At 41.5% G+C, this 15,733-nt stretch overlaps 7 protein-coding genes across 7 annotated transcripts; 3 read left to right on the top strand and 4 right to left on the bottom strand.

Moving 5' to 3' along the window:
* Positions 1–801: 801 nt before the first annotated feature.
* On the top strand, positions 802–4,405 carry FA14DRAFT_160154 (uncharacterized protein). The gene has a single exon (XM_025498547.1). The coding sequence runs from the start codon at positions 1,095–1,097 to the stop codon at positions 3,933–3,935; it is 2,841 nt and encodes a 946-aa protein (XP_025354934.1). The 5' UTR covers positions 802–1,094; the 3' UTR covers positions 3,936–4,405.
* A 1,033-nt stretch (positions 4,406–5,438) lies between these two features.
* Positions 5,439–6,209, top strand: FA14DRAFT_178039 (HAD-like protein; the record flags this gene model as incomplete). The annotated part of the gene is made up of 1 exon (XM_025500808.1): positions 5,439–6,209. One exon carries the CDS (start codon positions 5,439–5,441, stop codon positions 6,207–6,209), a length of 771 nt encoding a protein of 256 aa, XP_025354935.1.
* Positions 6,210–6,325: 116 nt separating this feature from the next.
* On the bottom strand, positions 6,326–6,910 carry FA14DRAFT_188715 (uncharacterized protein). Its single transcript, XM_025501673.1, has one exon. It carries the CDS (start codon positions 6,809–6,811, stop codon positions 6,386–6,388), a length of 426 nt encoding a protein of 141 aa, XP_025354936.1. The 5' UTR covers positions 6,812–6,910; the 3' UTR covers positions 6,326–6,385.
* Positions 6,911–7,095: 185 nt separating this feature from the next.
* Positions 7,096–9,282, bottom strand: FA14DRAFT_160156 (sugar transporter). The gene has a single exon (XM_025498548.1). It carries the CDS (start codon positions 8,892–8,894, stop codon positions 7,197–7,199), a length of 1,698 nt encoding a protein of 565 aa, XP_025354937.1. The 5' UTR covers positions 8,895–9,282; the 3' UTR covers positions 7,096–7,196.
* Positions 9,283–11,150: 1,868 nt separating this feature from the next.
* FA14DRAFT_143970 (uncharacterized protein) lies at positions 11,151–11,878 on the bottom strand. Its single transcript, XM_025497230.1, has 2 exons — positions 11,790–11,878; positions 11,151–11,711 (listed from the first exon to the last, which is right to left on the bottom strand). Exons 1-2 carry the CDS (start codon positions 11,793–11,795, stop codon positions 11,226–11,228), a joined length of 492 nt encoding a protein of 163 aa, XP_025354938.1. The 5' UTR covers positions 11,796–11,878; the 3' UTR covers positions 11,151–11,225.
* A 1,375-nt stretch (positions 11,879–13,253) lies between these two features.
* Positions 13,254–13,901, top strand: FA14DRAFT_171403 (uncharacterized protein). Its single transcript, XM_025500329.1, has 2 exons — positions 13,254–13,532; positions 13,603–13,901. Exons 1-2 carry the CDS (start codon positions 13,336–13,338, stop codon positions 13,739–13,741), a joined length of 336 nt encoding a protein of 111 aa, XP_025354939.1. The 5' UTR covers positions 13,254–13,335; the 3' UTR covers positions 13,742–13,901.
* Positions 13,902–14,337: 436 nt separating this feature from the next.
* FA14DRAFT_163969 (Dehydroquinate synthase-like protein) lies at positions 14,338–15,699 on the bottom strand (the record flags this gene model as incomplete). Its single annotated transcript, XM_025499854.1, has 1 exon — positions 14,338–15,699. The coding sequence occupies one exon, from the start codon at positions 15,697–15,699 to the stop codon at positions 14,338–14,340; it is 1,362 nt and encodes a 453-aa protein (XP_025354940.1).
* Positions 15,700–15,733: the final 34 nt, after the last annotated feature.

Here is a 15,733-nt window from a genome sequence, read left to right on the forward strand (position 1 = left end):
TCAGCCAGACGCGTTGTATGATTTGCTTAGTAATCCAAATGCCAAACCCGAACATCATCTCATCTTCACGTGGGAATAAACGATTTCTACAAATACGGCATCAATTCAACCTCCGATAGACTTGTACCTGCAAAAGAGTGTATATGGTGCTGCTTTGAGCTATGGTGAGGCGGGAATCTGTGATTCATACGCTTCACTGTACGTTTAGTCACTCGATCATACAATTCACGGATTCATTCATTTAAATATTTATCATTTTCATCAAATCATCATTCTGGCTGTTATTTGCGGTGTCGAAGTATGGTGAGTATGCAATGAAAGAACACGGGGAGACCCGTAAGCCTGAATACCAGGTCGAATCTGCTCTTATAAAAATGAAAGTAGATATAAGAGGACAATGTAGAACATTAAATAATTATTTTATGCAGAAAAATAATTCCGTTTCAAAGAAATACTTAAATCAAGATGTACAGATGCAGATTAGTATAAATCCAATGCTAATATCTACCCTACCCACGGGAAGCTACAGTAAAATGTTGCACATCAATAATCATGACATCTTCGACGAAAGTGATGAAGATGAGCAATTACATAATCAACCATGAACGCGTGTGAAGTAGAATAGAATAGATTGCCACGTGATGGTTGTTGTATTCTCTTGCTTTTGATGAGATCGATCATATTATATTCATATCTTCTCCTCTTCAGCTGCTCTTATGCCTTGTTAACCGGTTATACCCACGAAGCGGACATTTAATTGAATGAAAACGGTCACACGCTAAATTCAATAATCGTTCTCAACGGCAGCCTATCAGCATTGACACGTCGAGACAAAAGAAAATAACACTAATTGACTTTTTTCTTTCTCTTTCCCCACAACAGCAGCCCCGCTATGGGAACAGAAGTGGTCATTCGCTGCTTTTCTTTCCGATTTGATTGTCGGTTGCATCCCTTAAATTAAACTTCTTTTTACAGTGTGTGCCCGGCAACACAAAACTCCACTGTTAATTTTAAGTGGGTTTGGTTGATGAACCTGCATGTATGCATGGCCCATCAAGATCGGAATCATTTCAACACCATCACACAACAACAAAATGAATGCTCATTTAGTCAATGGCTTCCCACCTCATTCAGCAGCAAATATGTTTTCGCCATTCAATACAAGCGTTGCTAGCAGTAGTAGCCATTCTCAAATAACTACAAATGGTACTTCAGATTCAACAAAGAAACGCAAAGGTGGTCCATCAATACCTACTAAACCCAAAAAGAACCTCACCACCTCTTCGCGGAAAGGGAAAACACTCTCAAACGACACTTCCACTCCAAACCCATCAGCAAAACGAAAGATGACACCAATGTCAGCTTTTCGACAACCTGTTGAAGAAACTTCTTCAGTAACATCTTCCACAAATGGCTCAGCTGCAAAGAAGAAGTCCAACACAGAAAAGTTCAAAAGGAATAGCAGAGCATGCACATACTGTCAACGTCTAAAAATGAAATGTTCCGGACCTACTGTTGATGGACCTTGTGAACGATGTAGAAGGACAGGTCGTGAATGTATGGTACAAGAACGTGCACCCAGAAGACCTTGGACGAAAAAGAAGGATATGCAAATACAACAATTGACAGATCGATTAGAAGAAATGGAAGGTTTGCTAAGGAATGCATTTGATAAAGATGCAAATCCTATCGATGCTGCTGCTGCAATGGCAGCTGCTGCAGCTACTGTATCCAATGGAGAAGACGGTCAATTGGCACCCGAAAGATTCACTGCTGGCTTGCAAGCATATCCACCTGCTCAACCATTACCTTCATTTCTGCCACCTCAGCATCGTGCACCTCCTTCAGAACAGCCCAATGGGCATCTCCATCCTGCAGGAAACAACAAGACAGCAGGCCCTTCGCCTGGAGCAATCACCAATTGGCTCACTTTGACCAATGCTCCTACCACACCTTCTGCGGCGCACGAATTGGACTTGGCATACGTGGATGCACATCGAGAACAACTACCATTCGTTTCTACTGGCAAGATTAGTGCAAGCGAGGCTGTTGAGTTGTTTCATCTTTGTATGAACTCTTGCGTTCTTCATACGGTCATTTTGGATCCTGAATGGCACACAATACCAAGAGTTGGAGATGCTTCTCCATTTCTGTTCGCTGTAGTCGTCTTAATTGGTTCAACGTATCATCAAGAACGTAGATCATTAAGGGCAGAATTGCAAATTGAAATGAATTTGTTGATCGGTCAAGTGATCACAACAGGACCAAAATCTGTGGAAATCGTTCAAGGATTCTTATTGCTTTATCAATGGAATACACCTTCAGCAGATCCTGCAGATGATCGTGCTTGGCTATTGGCAGGTATAGGAATTCGCATTGCAACTGAACTTCAATTGCACAAAACTCAAAATCGTTCACAAATAAAGGAGAAAGGGGAGAAAGGTTCGATCGAAACTGATCGCGAGCGAATCAATCGAGAAAGGTGTTGGTTGATGACATTTTTGGTTGATCGTAGTCTTTCTATTGCTGTTGGACGATCTTGGAGTATAAGTGAAAAAGCAGAACTTGTACGAGATTCAGAACAATGGTCAAAACAGCCTGCTTCGCGTGCATGGGATCAAGGAATTTCCGCTTTTGCCGATCTTTTGAAAACAACTTCAAGACAAGCAGACGTTTTGCATACAGCAATGGCATCTGAAGGAGAACAATCATCTTTTTTCGATTGTGATACGATGATGCGAATCATGAACGATGAATTGGAACATTGGCGTTCAAGATGGCTTTCTCGTGATTTCTATGCAATGACGGCCGAATTGGATAAAGATGCAGCTGAAAGAGCCGTCACTCGAAGAGCTGGTAGTTCAAGTGCCAGCAACGAGAACACTCACAATAACCAATCCAGTCCATCTTCTTGTATCAGCGTCAACACGGATGCATTGGATGTTCATTTGAGGACGTTGTACTACATCACCAAGCAAGCATCATTACGGTACAATTTTGCCGTTTTGGTTTTAAATTCTTTCGGATTACAGTATTGTGCAATGCGTTCTGATTTGAAGCACGCAAGGAACTTTTGTTTAACACACGCACTTCGTGCAGCTCAAGGATTATTGAAAGCAGCTCGTGATGGAATGGGTAATACGATGGCATTCGCACCTCAAACACAATATACAATTCTTAGCTTTGGCGTGATTTCTTTGATCAAATTGACTTCACTTGTGGAAGAGACAGTGGCAGAAAGATTATTGAAAGAAGTTCAATCTTGTATTTCATTTTTGGAATCCGTTGCAATCGCTTCTGATCATATTGCTGCTCGATTGGCTTCTTTGTTGCGAGCGATGTTACGAAGGCGCGAAGAGAGAAAGACCTTGAAAGCCAGTCGACAGATACGTGGGTCAAACAGAGTTGATGCCAAATTTGATCATCAGCAGAATTCAAGTGAAGGATATGCCGGACAGAGAAAGACTGTGGAAGATGAAAGAGGCGATATCGAGGAGGACGACGGAGAAGATGCTGGAGCGTCATCAAATTTTGCACCAGGCTTGGATGTGCACAAATTACCACAAAGATCCTCACGGGCTGTGACGCCTGAAAGGGGTGGATTTTATGCTTCGCAAGCACATCCGAATAGCATGAATACTGGTCATCTACTCGAACAAAGCTCTCAGCATTTGACCAACCAAGCAAACGCGAACAATGGAATGATGAATGGCGGCATGCAAAATTGGCCAACAAATGAAGCGGACTTGATGAACCTGTTACCTTCTTTTGGCCCTGATGTGGAATCAACTTTACAGAGTTTAGGATTCATGGGAAACAATGGTCTTGGAGGCTGGACGCAAATGTCTGCATCTGAAATTCTTGACGATTCTTTTTGGTTGCGGATACCTGACAAGAACGGTAACGGTGAAGGGGATCATCATGTTCAAGTGTAAGCTATATGTGTTTGAATGTTATTTAGGGTGAACGCCACCCATTCTTGCTGCTCCATTCATAAAGTAAAATCTTGGTTTGACGGTTGATTTTCTTTGTTGTCGTGAAAGTGTGATAGCAATTGGCCTTCCGAAACCTGAATTGGGATCAGAAATGACTTTATGCAAACCACCATTAGTACGACCAGGAGAATCGTAAATAAAAGTATCCCGAAGGAATTCGATGACACTGTGCAATTTTCCCATATTCAGTTTTAAAGTGAGTGATGATGGGGAAAAGAGAGATGTGCTATCAGTATTCCGAGTTGCCATCACTTGTCATGAATTTTACCATGTCAAAACTTCTCGGTACATCCGATCCAAAGTGAGTTTTTTTATTCGCTTATATAACCACCTTGGCTATCAGCTTACATAAGGCTATTTCTTTCCTTACTAAGCTCTGAATGCATGCATGCAATCTTTGATCGCTATCCACTCATTGCAATGCAGACCACATTCATTTCGTCCATCTAGCTTAAATGATGGCGTGAGTTTGTGACGCTAAAGGAGGAGTAATGATGCATTGTACGGAACATTACGGCACGTGCAATGGGTGTTCTCATTCTTTATCACCAATCAAGATCGTTTGAATGAAGCCGGACAATTATGTTAGCGTTTTCTCTTTTGTGGCTAATCATCTATCTCGGAAGTTTTTTTTTTTTTCATTCGGATGGCTTTCAGAATTTTACGAATTAATCATTATTCCGGCGTTGTGGAGGATGACTGTTAAAGTGCCTGATTAAAGTTAAAAACTTTATTCTCGGCTACACGCTATAAACAAAATACACTTCCCTAGCGCCCGGCCGTTGTAACGCCTTCCTCTCCCCTAAGCTTACCATCCGCAAAAGGTTATTTCGTCGTTATATGCAAGGAAAGTTTTCTTCCATCATTTGCAAACTGTATAGAATCAAATCATAAAGCATTTCATATCATTCATGCTGTCATTTCGCAGCCGATCATGCACATACGGCGTTCTTGTTTTGCTCTGATTCCTAATCATCCTCGGCCCACTTTAAAAACGTTTAAAGGTTAAAATTCTCCTTTTTGGGCAAATTAACGCTACGGGTATCCTCGGTCGATGATTTTTCGATTCTGCGACAATGTTTCTTGTTTTGCAAACTTGAATAGGGCGATCGTATAGGGGTGGTACGTTTCTCATATTGCGTGTCATACGGAATAAGCTATTACACTGTCAATCTGCCTGCAGTCATTCCCGGATCAACTCTTCGCCATCCTCACTTGCTCAGCGTTTTCTTGGGCGAATGAGGTTCAAAGGGGGAAAACTCCTTTCTGAAGAGGAGAGGGCGAAATGGTATATAAATCCTGCTTTGCATCCAATCCATTTCTTTCCTCCCACCTATCATCAAATCCTGCGAAGTCATACACTAGAGGCTTCTTTTACCCATTTTCGAACAACCAAAACTTTTTGCCAGGCGCAAATTATTATCCTCAACACCTTTTAACAAAATGTCTGTTACATCCGTTCCCGTTGACGCCGTCCTTTTTGATATGGACGGTACTTTGATCGATTCCACCCCAGCCCTGGTGGCAGCTTGGTCGGAATTCTGCAAAAAGTACGATTTGGATTACGATTACGTAGTGAACCATTGCCATGGTCATCGTGCAGTTGAAAACTTCCGTAGATTCGTTCCTTCTTTGACCGAAGAAGAATGCGAAGCAGAAGCAGTAAACTTTGAAAACCGAATTATCGAATTGGCAAGAGAAGCAAAACAAAGCGGTGAAAAACATAAACAAATCACTGCTATTCCAGGTGCATCAAACTTGATCGAAGAAATCAAAGCAGGCAAACCTGATTCTGTTAAAACTCAACCATGGGCAATCGTCACAAGTGCAACAGCTGATTACGCAGCAGAAGTCTTTGACAACGCTTCCGTTTCAAGCCCACCAAAAACTTTCGTTGCTGCCGATCACGTCTCAGCAGGCAAGCCAGACCCTCAACCTTATCTTTTGGGTGCAGAATTGGCCGGAACACATGCTAAACGTTGCTTGGTCGTTGAAGATGCACCAGCAGGTGCCATCGCCGGTAAACGCGCAGGTGCTCAAGTTATTGGCCTTCGTACCACTCACAACGAATCCGAAAGATTGTGGGAAGCCAATGCTGATTACGTCGTTAAAGATTTGACAAAAGTTCACGCCCATTGGGAAGGCGAACAAATGTACATCGATGTTCATTCTGAAGCCAAGCCATCCAGCGTCGCAAACCAAGCCAGTCTATGATGATCCAAAATGATGATCATCATCTTCTGTTCCTAAACGAGTATTACTCGTTTTGTATTATTAATAGACTGCATTTCGATTTCATAGACAAACGCAATTAACATTACTAAAATAGAGTTCTATCAATAATATCATTTTGTCTATTATATTCTGTGTGATTTGTTTGGTAATTTATATCAGCCCAAGATTGCAAAAGCTGCAACAACACCAAAGACAGAAGAGATTATATAAGCTGGTCCAGGCGAGTTGATGTGAGCGCCATTGACGCTGGTTGTGCTTGTGGTGCTATCATTACTATCAGAATAGATGGAAGTAGATGAAGGAATCGTAGAAGTTGTTGTACTCGAAGCACTTGAAATGATAGATGAATCAATTGACGTATTTTGATCATCCGAACCACATCCACTGGCAGGAACCAATTTCCCATTAACGTAATTATCCATACTGCATCCGTTTCCATTTAAACCTCCGCTGATTGTGTCACGGAGTGCAATTGTGGGAGCTGCATTTGTTGTGTGATATATCGTTACGAGTGCCATCAAGGCAAAGAGTAAGATTTTGTGAAAAGAAGAAGTGACCATTTTGTGGGGAATAAATAGCATCAGATCTCCATTTTGTGCCACACTTTTATATCAGTAAAGTCCAACGTTGATCTTTATGGTTGCATCGCGCATTCTTCAATACGAACAGCTACCGACACATAACAACGCACTTTGGACGCCATTTACGCCAACGCCACTGCGCCGCGCTTAAGTTCACTCGATCAGTACAGCCGACGGCTTTTCGCCCTGTGAACGCGCTAACAAGGATCTTAACTGCCAACGCGCGGTGATTAGTATTGCTTACACTTTACTCACGCTGGTTTAGATAGAATGATTTTCATAAAGCCCATGACATTGATATAGAAAAGAGAAACAAAGAAAACATGACAAGAAGTGTGATTATGAAACAGTTCGTTAGAATCATTATATACAATGATGATATCATTTAAGCATGAGTGTAGCTGAGAGTGTTAACGACATCACCCTTTTCGCTCTTCTTTTCAGAAGAGTCATCAGAGACAACTGCTGCACCAGACTGGTGTGCAACGTTGAAGTGACCGAATTCGTCGATTTGTGTGCTCTTGAACTTGCGAGCGGAAACTTTTGCTTCGAATAAGATGTCGAGTTCTCCGTAAGTGCGTCCTTTTGGTTCTGGAAGTCTGAAGTAAGACCAAACAAGGAAGAACAAGCCAGTTCCCATCCAAACGAATGCACTCTTTGCGCTCAAATTCCATGCATCGGGGTTCAACATTCTTGGGTTGATAACATTAATCAAAATTCCGGCAAGGTTGTAGGCTCCTCTCGAGAAGACGACGGACTTTGCACGAAGTCTTGTACTTGGAATTTCGGCAACGAGAGAGTAACAAGCTGGACCAACAGTCAAGTCGTATGTGAATGTGAAGCAAAGAAGTAACGCACCGATCGCCCAAGGTGTACCGCCTGCAACGTTGATCACACCAACAGCGAGTAAGATCAAGATCATGATAACTTGACCGACAAGGTAGATTGTACGACGGCCCATCCATCTCATAATGAACCAAGAAGAGATTGTACCAACTGCACCGATTGAGAATTGTCCGATTGTTAGGTTGAATGCTTGAGTTGTTGGCAAACCTGCTTGAATGAGGAAATAAGAACTCATTCCCATTAAAGGAGAACCACAGAATTGTTGAACCAACCATGCCATTGCACCGATTTCAGTACGACGTAGATTTGTACCTTTGAATAAATCCCAGTAAGAAGCACCAGCAGAAACAGTCTTTTCCAATTCGTCAGTGTGCTTCAACATTGCAACTGTTTTGCGTGCACTTTCGGATGATGCGTTCTTGCCTTGCAATTTCATAATAGACTTTTCAGCGTCATCCAAACGACCGGCACGAACCAAATACCATGGTGATTCAGGAGCGAGTAAAACGACAGTCAAAACAAGAGGGATCCACATAAATTGAAGAGTGTAAGGGATCTTGTAGGCCCATTTGTCGGTTCTTTCAACAGTTGCACGTAAAACACCAGCGGCGATCAATTGTCCCATGACCCAACATAAGTTAACATAGGTTGTAAGAATTGGACGAAGAGAGACTGGGCAGACATCAGCAGCATAAGCGACGGCCAAACTTTGATAGATACCCCATGGTACACCTTGCAAGATTTGACCCATGAGTAGTGTTACGAGATTTTCGGCAAAGACGGGTAAGAAAGTGAAAGCTGTCATGAGTGCTAAACTACCCATCATTGTTTTACGGTAACCAAATCTGTCACTTAGCCAACCGACCAATTGCAATCCAAGAAGTGAACCAATTTGACTTCCGTTACTCAATCCTGCTTGCCATGGTGCAGTGACTTGACATTTGCCTTCAGCATCGCAAACACCGAATTTCTTTTGGAATGCTGGTTGGGCGTAAAAGTTACCCAAAAGAATGGTATCGTAACCTTCCATAACAATGGCTAATGAGATACCGACTGAGAATAAAACGGCTTTTGGGTATGCACGAATAGATTCCATAACTCCCATTGCCTTTTCTTCGTGTGCTGCTTCAGCAGCATCATGAACGAGTTCATTATAATCTTGAACGTTGGAGGCAATCTTGGCGGCTGCCTTTGAATCGATACGAGCGACTTCTTCTGCGTTGTCGAGATGAGCCATGATGATGATGATGTAGGAGAAGGAGGATGTGTGACGAATGAAATGTTGGAGAGGAGGAGGAAGTGGCCTCCTTATAAATCTTTTTCTTTCTTCCCCGCAATGATGGAGAAGGGCTTCTCGGTGAGATTATCAAAAGGCATAAGATCACTTTACACGGTCAATACTATACAGACACGGTCAATGGTCGGCTGATGGTACTGTGTGTGGCTGTAAAGAGTCAAGGTTTACCTGCTTGTATGGGGGATATGCACCCCGCTACATCTAGCCCCAATCTTTCCTCATTGCAAAAGAACAGTCAGTCAGTAAAGTTTCCGTTTTAGAAACATTGCGGAGGTGAAGGCAAGTGCAGGAACATCCTTTGTTTTGGTTGACGTACCTGCCTTCGATTGACAAGCATCATGACAGACAAAAACCGAATAGAAGCAAATTCTTGCTTTCGGAGGAATTCATAGAGGTCAAATGAACGCAATTGTATGCCGACAACAATCCGATGGTAACCGAATGGTAACCGAAGATGACATTATGCCATTTGAGGACTAATATGCAGGTATGCACAGTGAGAATTCTATAAATGATGTTCTATACGATCTAGATCCTTTACTACTATACGATTCTATAACCCGATTCGGCACTATAACTGTGTTTCACTTTTCTTACTTTCTCCCAACGGTAGAATTTGAGTCTGAATATTTTGTGGCTTGCTACTAGCGTACCATAGACAAATGCCTTGCACATGCATTAGCATCCTTTCTCTACCAGGGGGTCCCGCTTTTACGGCATGTGTTTAGTATACTTTAGTTCCTTGGCCGTTTTAGTGTAAAGTACCTAAAATCGAAAACTGTCACCCGACCCGTCCCAGTACTTTCTTATTTTTCCCCAGTCGGCTTTTCATTTTGGAATAGCAAGTCTTTGTGCATAAATTGATCAAAATCTTACGTAACGAACGAAAGTTCACCTTTAAGCTTTCTTGCTTGGCCGAAGCTAGTGTGCCGCCACTTTCGGTTGAATTGTATGTTTTCGCTTCAACCGAAAGTATGGAGATCAGTCTTTTGGGGTATTAACAAATCCGCCATGCAATTCCGCTTTGCCTTTTCGTTCTAAAGGCCTAGAATTTAGGTGAATAGGTCAGGCGCGCGGTGTGGAAAGCAGGTTTACAATCACTCAGCCCCCTCCCGCCACACGGTGAATCGCTTAAACATAAGATACCCTGAAAAGTGCCGTTTTATCTGGATACATAAGCACAGCAAAGGAGATGATTGTCATTGTACGGCATGCATGTAACAGGCCTGACTTAATGTACAGTCTGATCATACATCTGTCAAATGAGTCGTCTTGCATGGTTCTCCCCAAAATACATGTTCATCTGTGGGGAATGGGTAGCGCCCTTTTGATGTTTATCCATACCGAGCAAGGACCGAAACGGCCCTTGTCCGAGAATACAGTAGTTCTGTGAGATCTGAATAGCTATAATAGTGTTTTTGTACGGCGATTAGGACTTGATGATATAATCTACAAAAGCCTTCTATGTTTCATCTTAGTATAATGCTGTAACGATGGACCTATAAAGTGCTCATAAGCTATGAAAGATACTTGTATGGATGTTTATCACTATGAAGAATTTAGGATTAGCTAACTTTTAAAGGGTAGTATTTCAAATATCGAATGTTCTATTTTAATAAGTCCAGCAACTTTTGTATTATAAGAATAAACTCATGATATTCTAGTCTTTAGGTCTAGATGAAAGACACTCGAACCTATCGGTATATAACAACGATATTCGAGAAATATAAAAATATTTATAGAAATTAAGAAACGTTTGATGTTTTTAAGAGTAGATATTATTATATCAACAGCTCGCTTTAGCGGCCTAAAGAATCTTTAAAGATTACCTAGCTGCTATACTCTCTAACAGCATCTTTATAGTGAGGTTAGAAGCATAAGTATAACCTTTTATCTGATACCTACCCTTTTTTTTATAGATATAGCTTCCACGGATATTGATGATGGAAAGGGTTAACCCTACGACTACACGTGATGTACGCGTGAACTTAAGCGTGTTATTCATATTCATCTATGAATATTCTGTCTTCAGGAGCGATACTTTCTTTATATAGCTAATCTGATCAAGATTATACATAAAAGGGTGTCTGCAAGAACAACCAAGGACTATCTCAAAAGATGTATTCATAGATCACAAGTCGTAAAATAAATTTCAGCCAAAAATCAATCATCAATAATAAAAGAGAAGATCGTCCGCTGAAGAGCGCGATTCAATTAAAGAGGAAAGAGTAGATACATAGACAAAACATAAAAGGATGAAATAACTTTTTTTTAGTTGATCGGCAAAGCGTTGCAACCCAAGTTGATCAATCCGTTTTGTGTAACATTTTGGCAACAAACGGGAGTGCTCTTGCATTGGTTGGAGATGGCTCCTGAGACACCGATAACGTTGACAGGCAATTGAACACAGTTAATGCCAATGTTACTGGCCAAAGAGTCTAAATCCAAAAGACTGGAGATGGTCTTTGCTTGTTGTCCGCTCATGATTGTGTCACAGCATTGCACTTTTCCTTGACTGCAATTTCCGTTTACGTTTACCACATCACCTGATGCACCTTGTTGACGTTTTTGTACGGTGTCCATTCTAAGTGGTGCAGTTTTCAAGTTACGTTTGTCACTGACATTGTTCAAATCAATACCAGTTTTTTCTTGAATATAAGCGACAGCCGATTGAGGAAGAGCAACTGCTGAAGTTTGAGGGGAAGATGCTGCACTTGCTGCTGCAGCAAAGACAAAGATGGCGGCTAAAGATGAGAACTGGAAAGAGTATGGGGAAATTTGGTCAGTATGGAAGCCCTGGCGATACGAATTTCTCATCATCATCATCAAACTCACTTGCATGATTGCGAGTTAATAATAGCGAACGTTAAAGAACGAGTGTGGGGAGTACGTTGAGTGATTGTATTGGGAATGGGGGTCGTAAATCTTGATTATGGGAAGAGTACTATAGTTTGGCTTTTTAGACAAGACCTTTATATAAAATCAGAGCATAGACTCTACGTTTACAATAAGCGAATGGCAACTCAGCTTTACCTAGACACATTGCTGTTTTGATTTTCGTATTATGCCCCAAGAAATTCCATCTGATGTCATGTACTCTGCAAAATGGAATGAAGAGAAGGTGATTTATTAATAGTCTCTGCATAAATTATATCCGCAAATAGAAGTAATTTTTAACACGGCAAACAAGGTTTAAAACAAATAGCATGCCAAGTTCAATCGAAAATGATCTACACCATTGATTGTAACATTTGCTGCGGTGTACATATACATGAGATGCAAAGTACAGGCTAATGATTGAGCCAGCAAAGTGTTTGTATCATTCCACAAACATCAACATGTATTTTATATAGATCGGTATGTTGTTCACATTGACAAAGAAGCCGTAGTCCGTTAAGGTACTCTTGATGGCCATCAAATAAGAAAGTACGCTAGTCAACGGAAAAGGTATGATTAGCGTAAGTTGTGGCGCGCGAATTGCATCTCCCTGCTTAAGGAGAGAGAAAGATAAGATTATAAAACGATCGGTACCACACTATAAAATGCATACCTCATTCAAAGCTAGTAGTATAAGCGAATGAAAAGACGGATGGAAGAATAGAAAACGTGCATAGAATAGGAGAATCTGGGGTCAGGTGAGAAATGAAAAAACCCTGGTAAAATTTCCTAATGCGAAAGAGATAGTATAACGTACCATTCATTGTTGCATGTAATTATCGCATAGGTATTTGCATAGAATATGTTGATGTTATACCAATATCGGTGATTTGGAGGAGACGCCGCATTCGTTCCGTACCTTGTACGCTAAAATTGAATTCCTCCTATACATGACATCCAATCATCCAAAGATCAATTCGTCTAAGTATGTATTCCCAGATCCACGCTTGGAATCTATCCCAACTCTTCAACTACAACCCTCGTTCATAATCAGACGCATCAGGTAGGCATTTTATGCACAGAATCGGCATGAACGTCACATTGAATTTAATAAGAAAGTTCTACTTCTTGAACTTTAGGATCGATCATATGTGTTTAGTGTACTTTCCGAATGCTTCTACGATAGAACTAGGAATGCGATTGGCCATCCAAACATAGAGTTTAGCATCAATAACCGGAAGTGGTTTATTCTGTAGCTAACGGCATCATACTCGTGTCTCGGTAATTGTACGTTTCACTTGAAACACATACCTATTCCTATAGGAGAATAAATAAACAATCAATCCAAAACCACCTTTTCGAAAAGGTATAAGATGCCGATGTTTTTGACACATTCTCATCCCTTTTTCCTCATCAATCAATTCTCTCCTCTCTTCTCTCTCAACCTTCTCTCTTCTCAACCTTTTTTTTTTCAAAAAAACTCAATAACTAACCCTCATTCAAAATGAAGTTCTCAACTGTTATCGCAATCCTCTCCGTCGCCGCTGTTGCATCAGCAGCTCCTCAAGGTAACGCACCTGCCGCAGGATCATGCTCCACCGGTACAGCACAATGCTGCTCCAGTGTTAAGGATGGTCAAGAAGCCACCCGCGCTGCTGACTTGCTCGGTTTGCAAGACTTGGTCGGTGCCGTCGGTTTGGGGTGAGTAACTTAGTGATAATGTTCTTAATCAACATACAAGTTTCTAACCCTTTTTCTTCCTTTTCAACAGATGCCAAAAGATCCCAGTTAACGTCATCGGTGTTGCCGCAAACGTTGACAACCAATGCAAGTCCACCCCAGTTTGTTGCCAAGGTGACAGCCACAACGGTTTGGTCCAACTTGATTGCACACCATTGCCAATCAACTAAGCGTTTCATTAACGCCGCCGTTCAACAGAAGTCGAATCAAATGAAAGCGCGCTTTTCATTCCCTTTCTTGTTTCGCCTTCTTTCTTTTTAATACAGACACATCATTTGTATGGACATTTTACACTTTATAGTCTTTATTGACATTTCATTATATTCCCCCATCTTTTTTTTGTTTTTGTGCGATTAAGTCACGGTTCGATACTGATTCTAGCCAGAAAAGAGGGGGGAGTAGGATTATTGCAAGTGTTTGATGACCCTAAATCTGATAATGTCACCTTTCATTTAGCGCCAACGGTACGCCATCAAGTAGAAGAATTCAGTAAAGATGCCAATCAAATCTCACTGGAAAAAGTTTGTCAAGGTTTGGATGTGCAAGTGGGAGTGCAAGGTGAAGACGGAGGTCCAAATATCGGCAAAATTGTTTCAGAGAGTAAAGCAGAAATGGTCGTTTCATGTGGACCGGCAAGTTTATGTGATGACATCCGCGCTGCTAGGGGAACTTTTGAGTATGTGGAAGAGGCTTTCGAATGGTAATTTCTATCTCATTGGTTAAATTCTGTTACGGGACATTGTATCTACTATAGCGTAAAATATACTTATGCTACAGCTACCTTGACGGGTTGAGGAGGATGCACACCATTGCTGTGTGCAATCTTTGTTGATGGAGGTTGTTCCATCTTTGCATGTCCGTTTTGTTTTAGCACTTCAGGATCGGCACCCAAATCTCCTGCATCTGCGTATGCATCTTGTCCTTCGCCAGGATAAGAAGGGAAACGGGATTTGACGTATGCCTTGTGTGTTTTAAGAACAGAATTGAATTCTTCCTTGCTGATATCATTGGCAAACATGCATTTGCCATATGGACCTGCCAAAACGAATCTCTGTAGACCATCACGTGTTTTCATGATTGCTTCTACACTTCTGTGTAATAATTCTTCGTCCAAACTTGGATGATCCATAGTCAAACCAACGGCGTTTGCCAATGTAAACCATTCATCACGTTCTGCGTCAGTCAATAATCCACGAGCGTGTGACATTGTGATTGTGTAAGACATATCCACAGTGATTGCGTGACCGTGACGAAGAGGAGGGAAAGGTGCAAGTTCCAAAGTTGGACTGATTCCGTGACCACTTGCGATCACACGATCTAATCCAATCTCGTGTAGATTTCCCGATTCCAATTGTAACATTTTCAAAATTGCCCTTCTGCAAATTTCGTCTGCTGCGTTCTTTAATTCAGCATTTCCGCCTGCTTCAATTTTACGACCGAAACCTGTTTTGATGAGTTGAGGTCCGTATTTCACCAAAAGATCCCAAGTTGGCTTTTCGGCGCAATGAGAGATCTTCATGATTTCTGCGAATCCGTTTCTTGTTTGACCTTCTGGTAGTGTTTTGAGGAAGTCAAAGTCCAAAAAGGTGTGCATAGGTGCATGGTAAGCTCCCAAACGATTCTTGAGTTTCTTATGGTTGATTCCCACTTTGATAGAAATAGCTGCGTCAATCAAAGCAATCAAAGTTGTACCCACACGAATGTAGTTGGTCGAACGACGATAACTTGCACATGCATAACCGGCAACATCAGAAGCCAAGCCTCCTCCGACAACCAAAACGGGTTCCTTACGAATCAAACCGAAAGAATCCATTGCATCAACGAATTCCAACATGGTATCCATTGTCTTGTGAAGTTCTCCACCTTTGAAAACGTGCAAAGTTGGTGGAATACCAAAGGCTTTAAAGTATGCTCTAATCTTGTCACCATAAATTTCATGAACATTTTCGTCCAACAAAACGAGAACACGTCCCCATTTCTTGTAAAAAGAAGCCAAATTTTCCTTTTGAGAATTGAAGACATCGTCTGTAAAACTGTAAGTGTAACGTAATTCTTCACTTCCTTCAACGCTGTAACCTGGACCGGTGCAATTCTTCGTTGCAGCAATCTCACGAACGCGAGCGCTCATATCTGAAGATGGTGGTTCGACTGGATTTGAAGGA

Source organism: Meira miltonrushii, assembly GCF_003144205.1.
Source record: "Meira miltonrushii strain MCA 3882 unplaced genomic scaffold FA14scaffold_2, whole genome shotgun sequence".
Lineage (NCBI taxonomy): Eukaryota > Fungi > Basidiomycota > Exobasidiomycetes > Exobasidiales > Brachybasidiaceae > Meira > Meira miltonrushii.

Bases quoted from the DNA above. Each gene is read 5' to 3' on its own strand.
- FA14DRAFT_160156 (XM_025498548.1), bottom strand. From the start codon at position 8,894: ATGGCTCATCTCGACAACGCAGAAGAAGTCGCTCGTATCGATTCAAAG.
- FA14DRAFT_188715 (XM_025501673.1), bottom strand. From the start codon at position 6,811: ATGCTATTTATTCCCCACAAAATGGTCACTTCTTCTTTTCACAAAATC.
- FA14DRAFT_160154 (XM_025498547.1), top strand. From the start codon at position 1,095: ATGAATGCTCATTTAGTCAATGGCTTCCCACCTCATTCAGCAGCAAAT.
- FA14DRAFT_171403 (XM_025500329.1), top strand. From the start codon at position 13,336: ATGAAGTTCTCAACTGTTATCGCAATCCTCTCCGTCGCCGCTGTTGCA. The intron at 13,533-13,602 runs GTGAGTAACTTA...CCTTTTCAACAG, and splicing joins GTCGGTGCCGTCGGTTTGGG to ATGCCAAAAGATCCCAGTTA.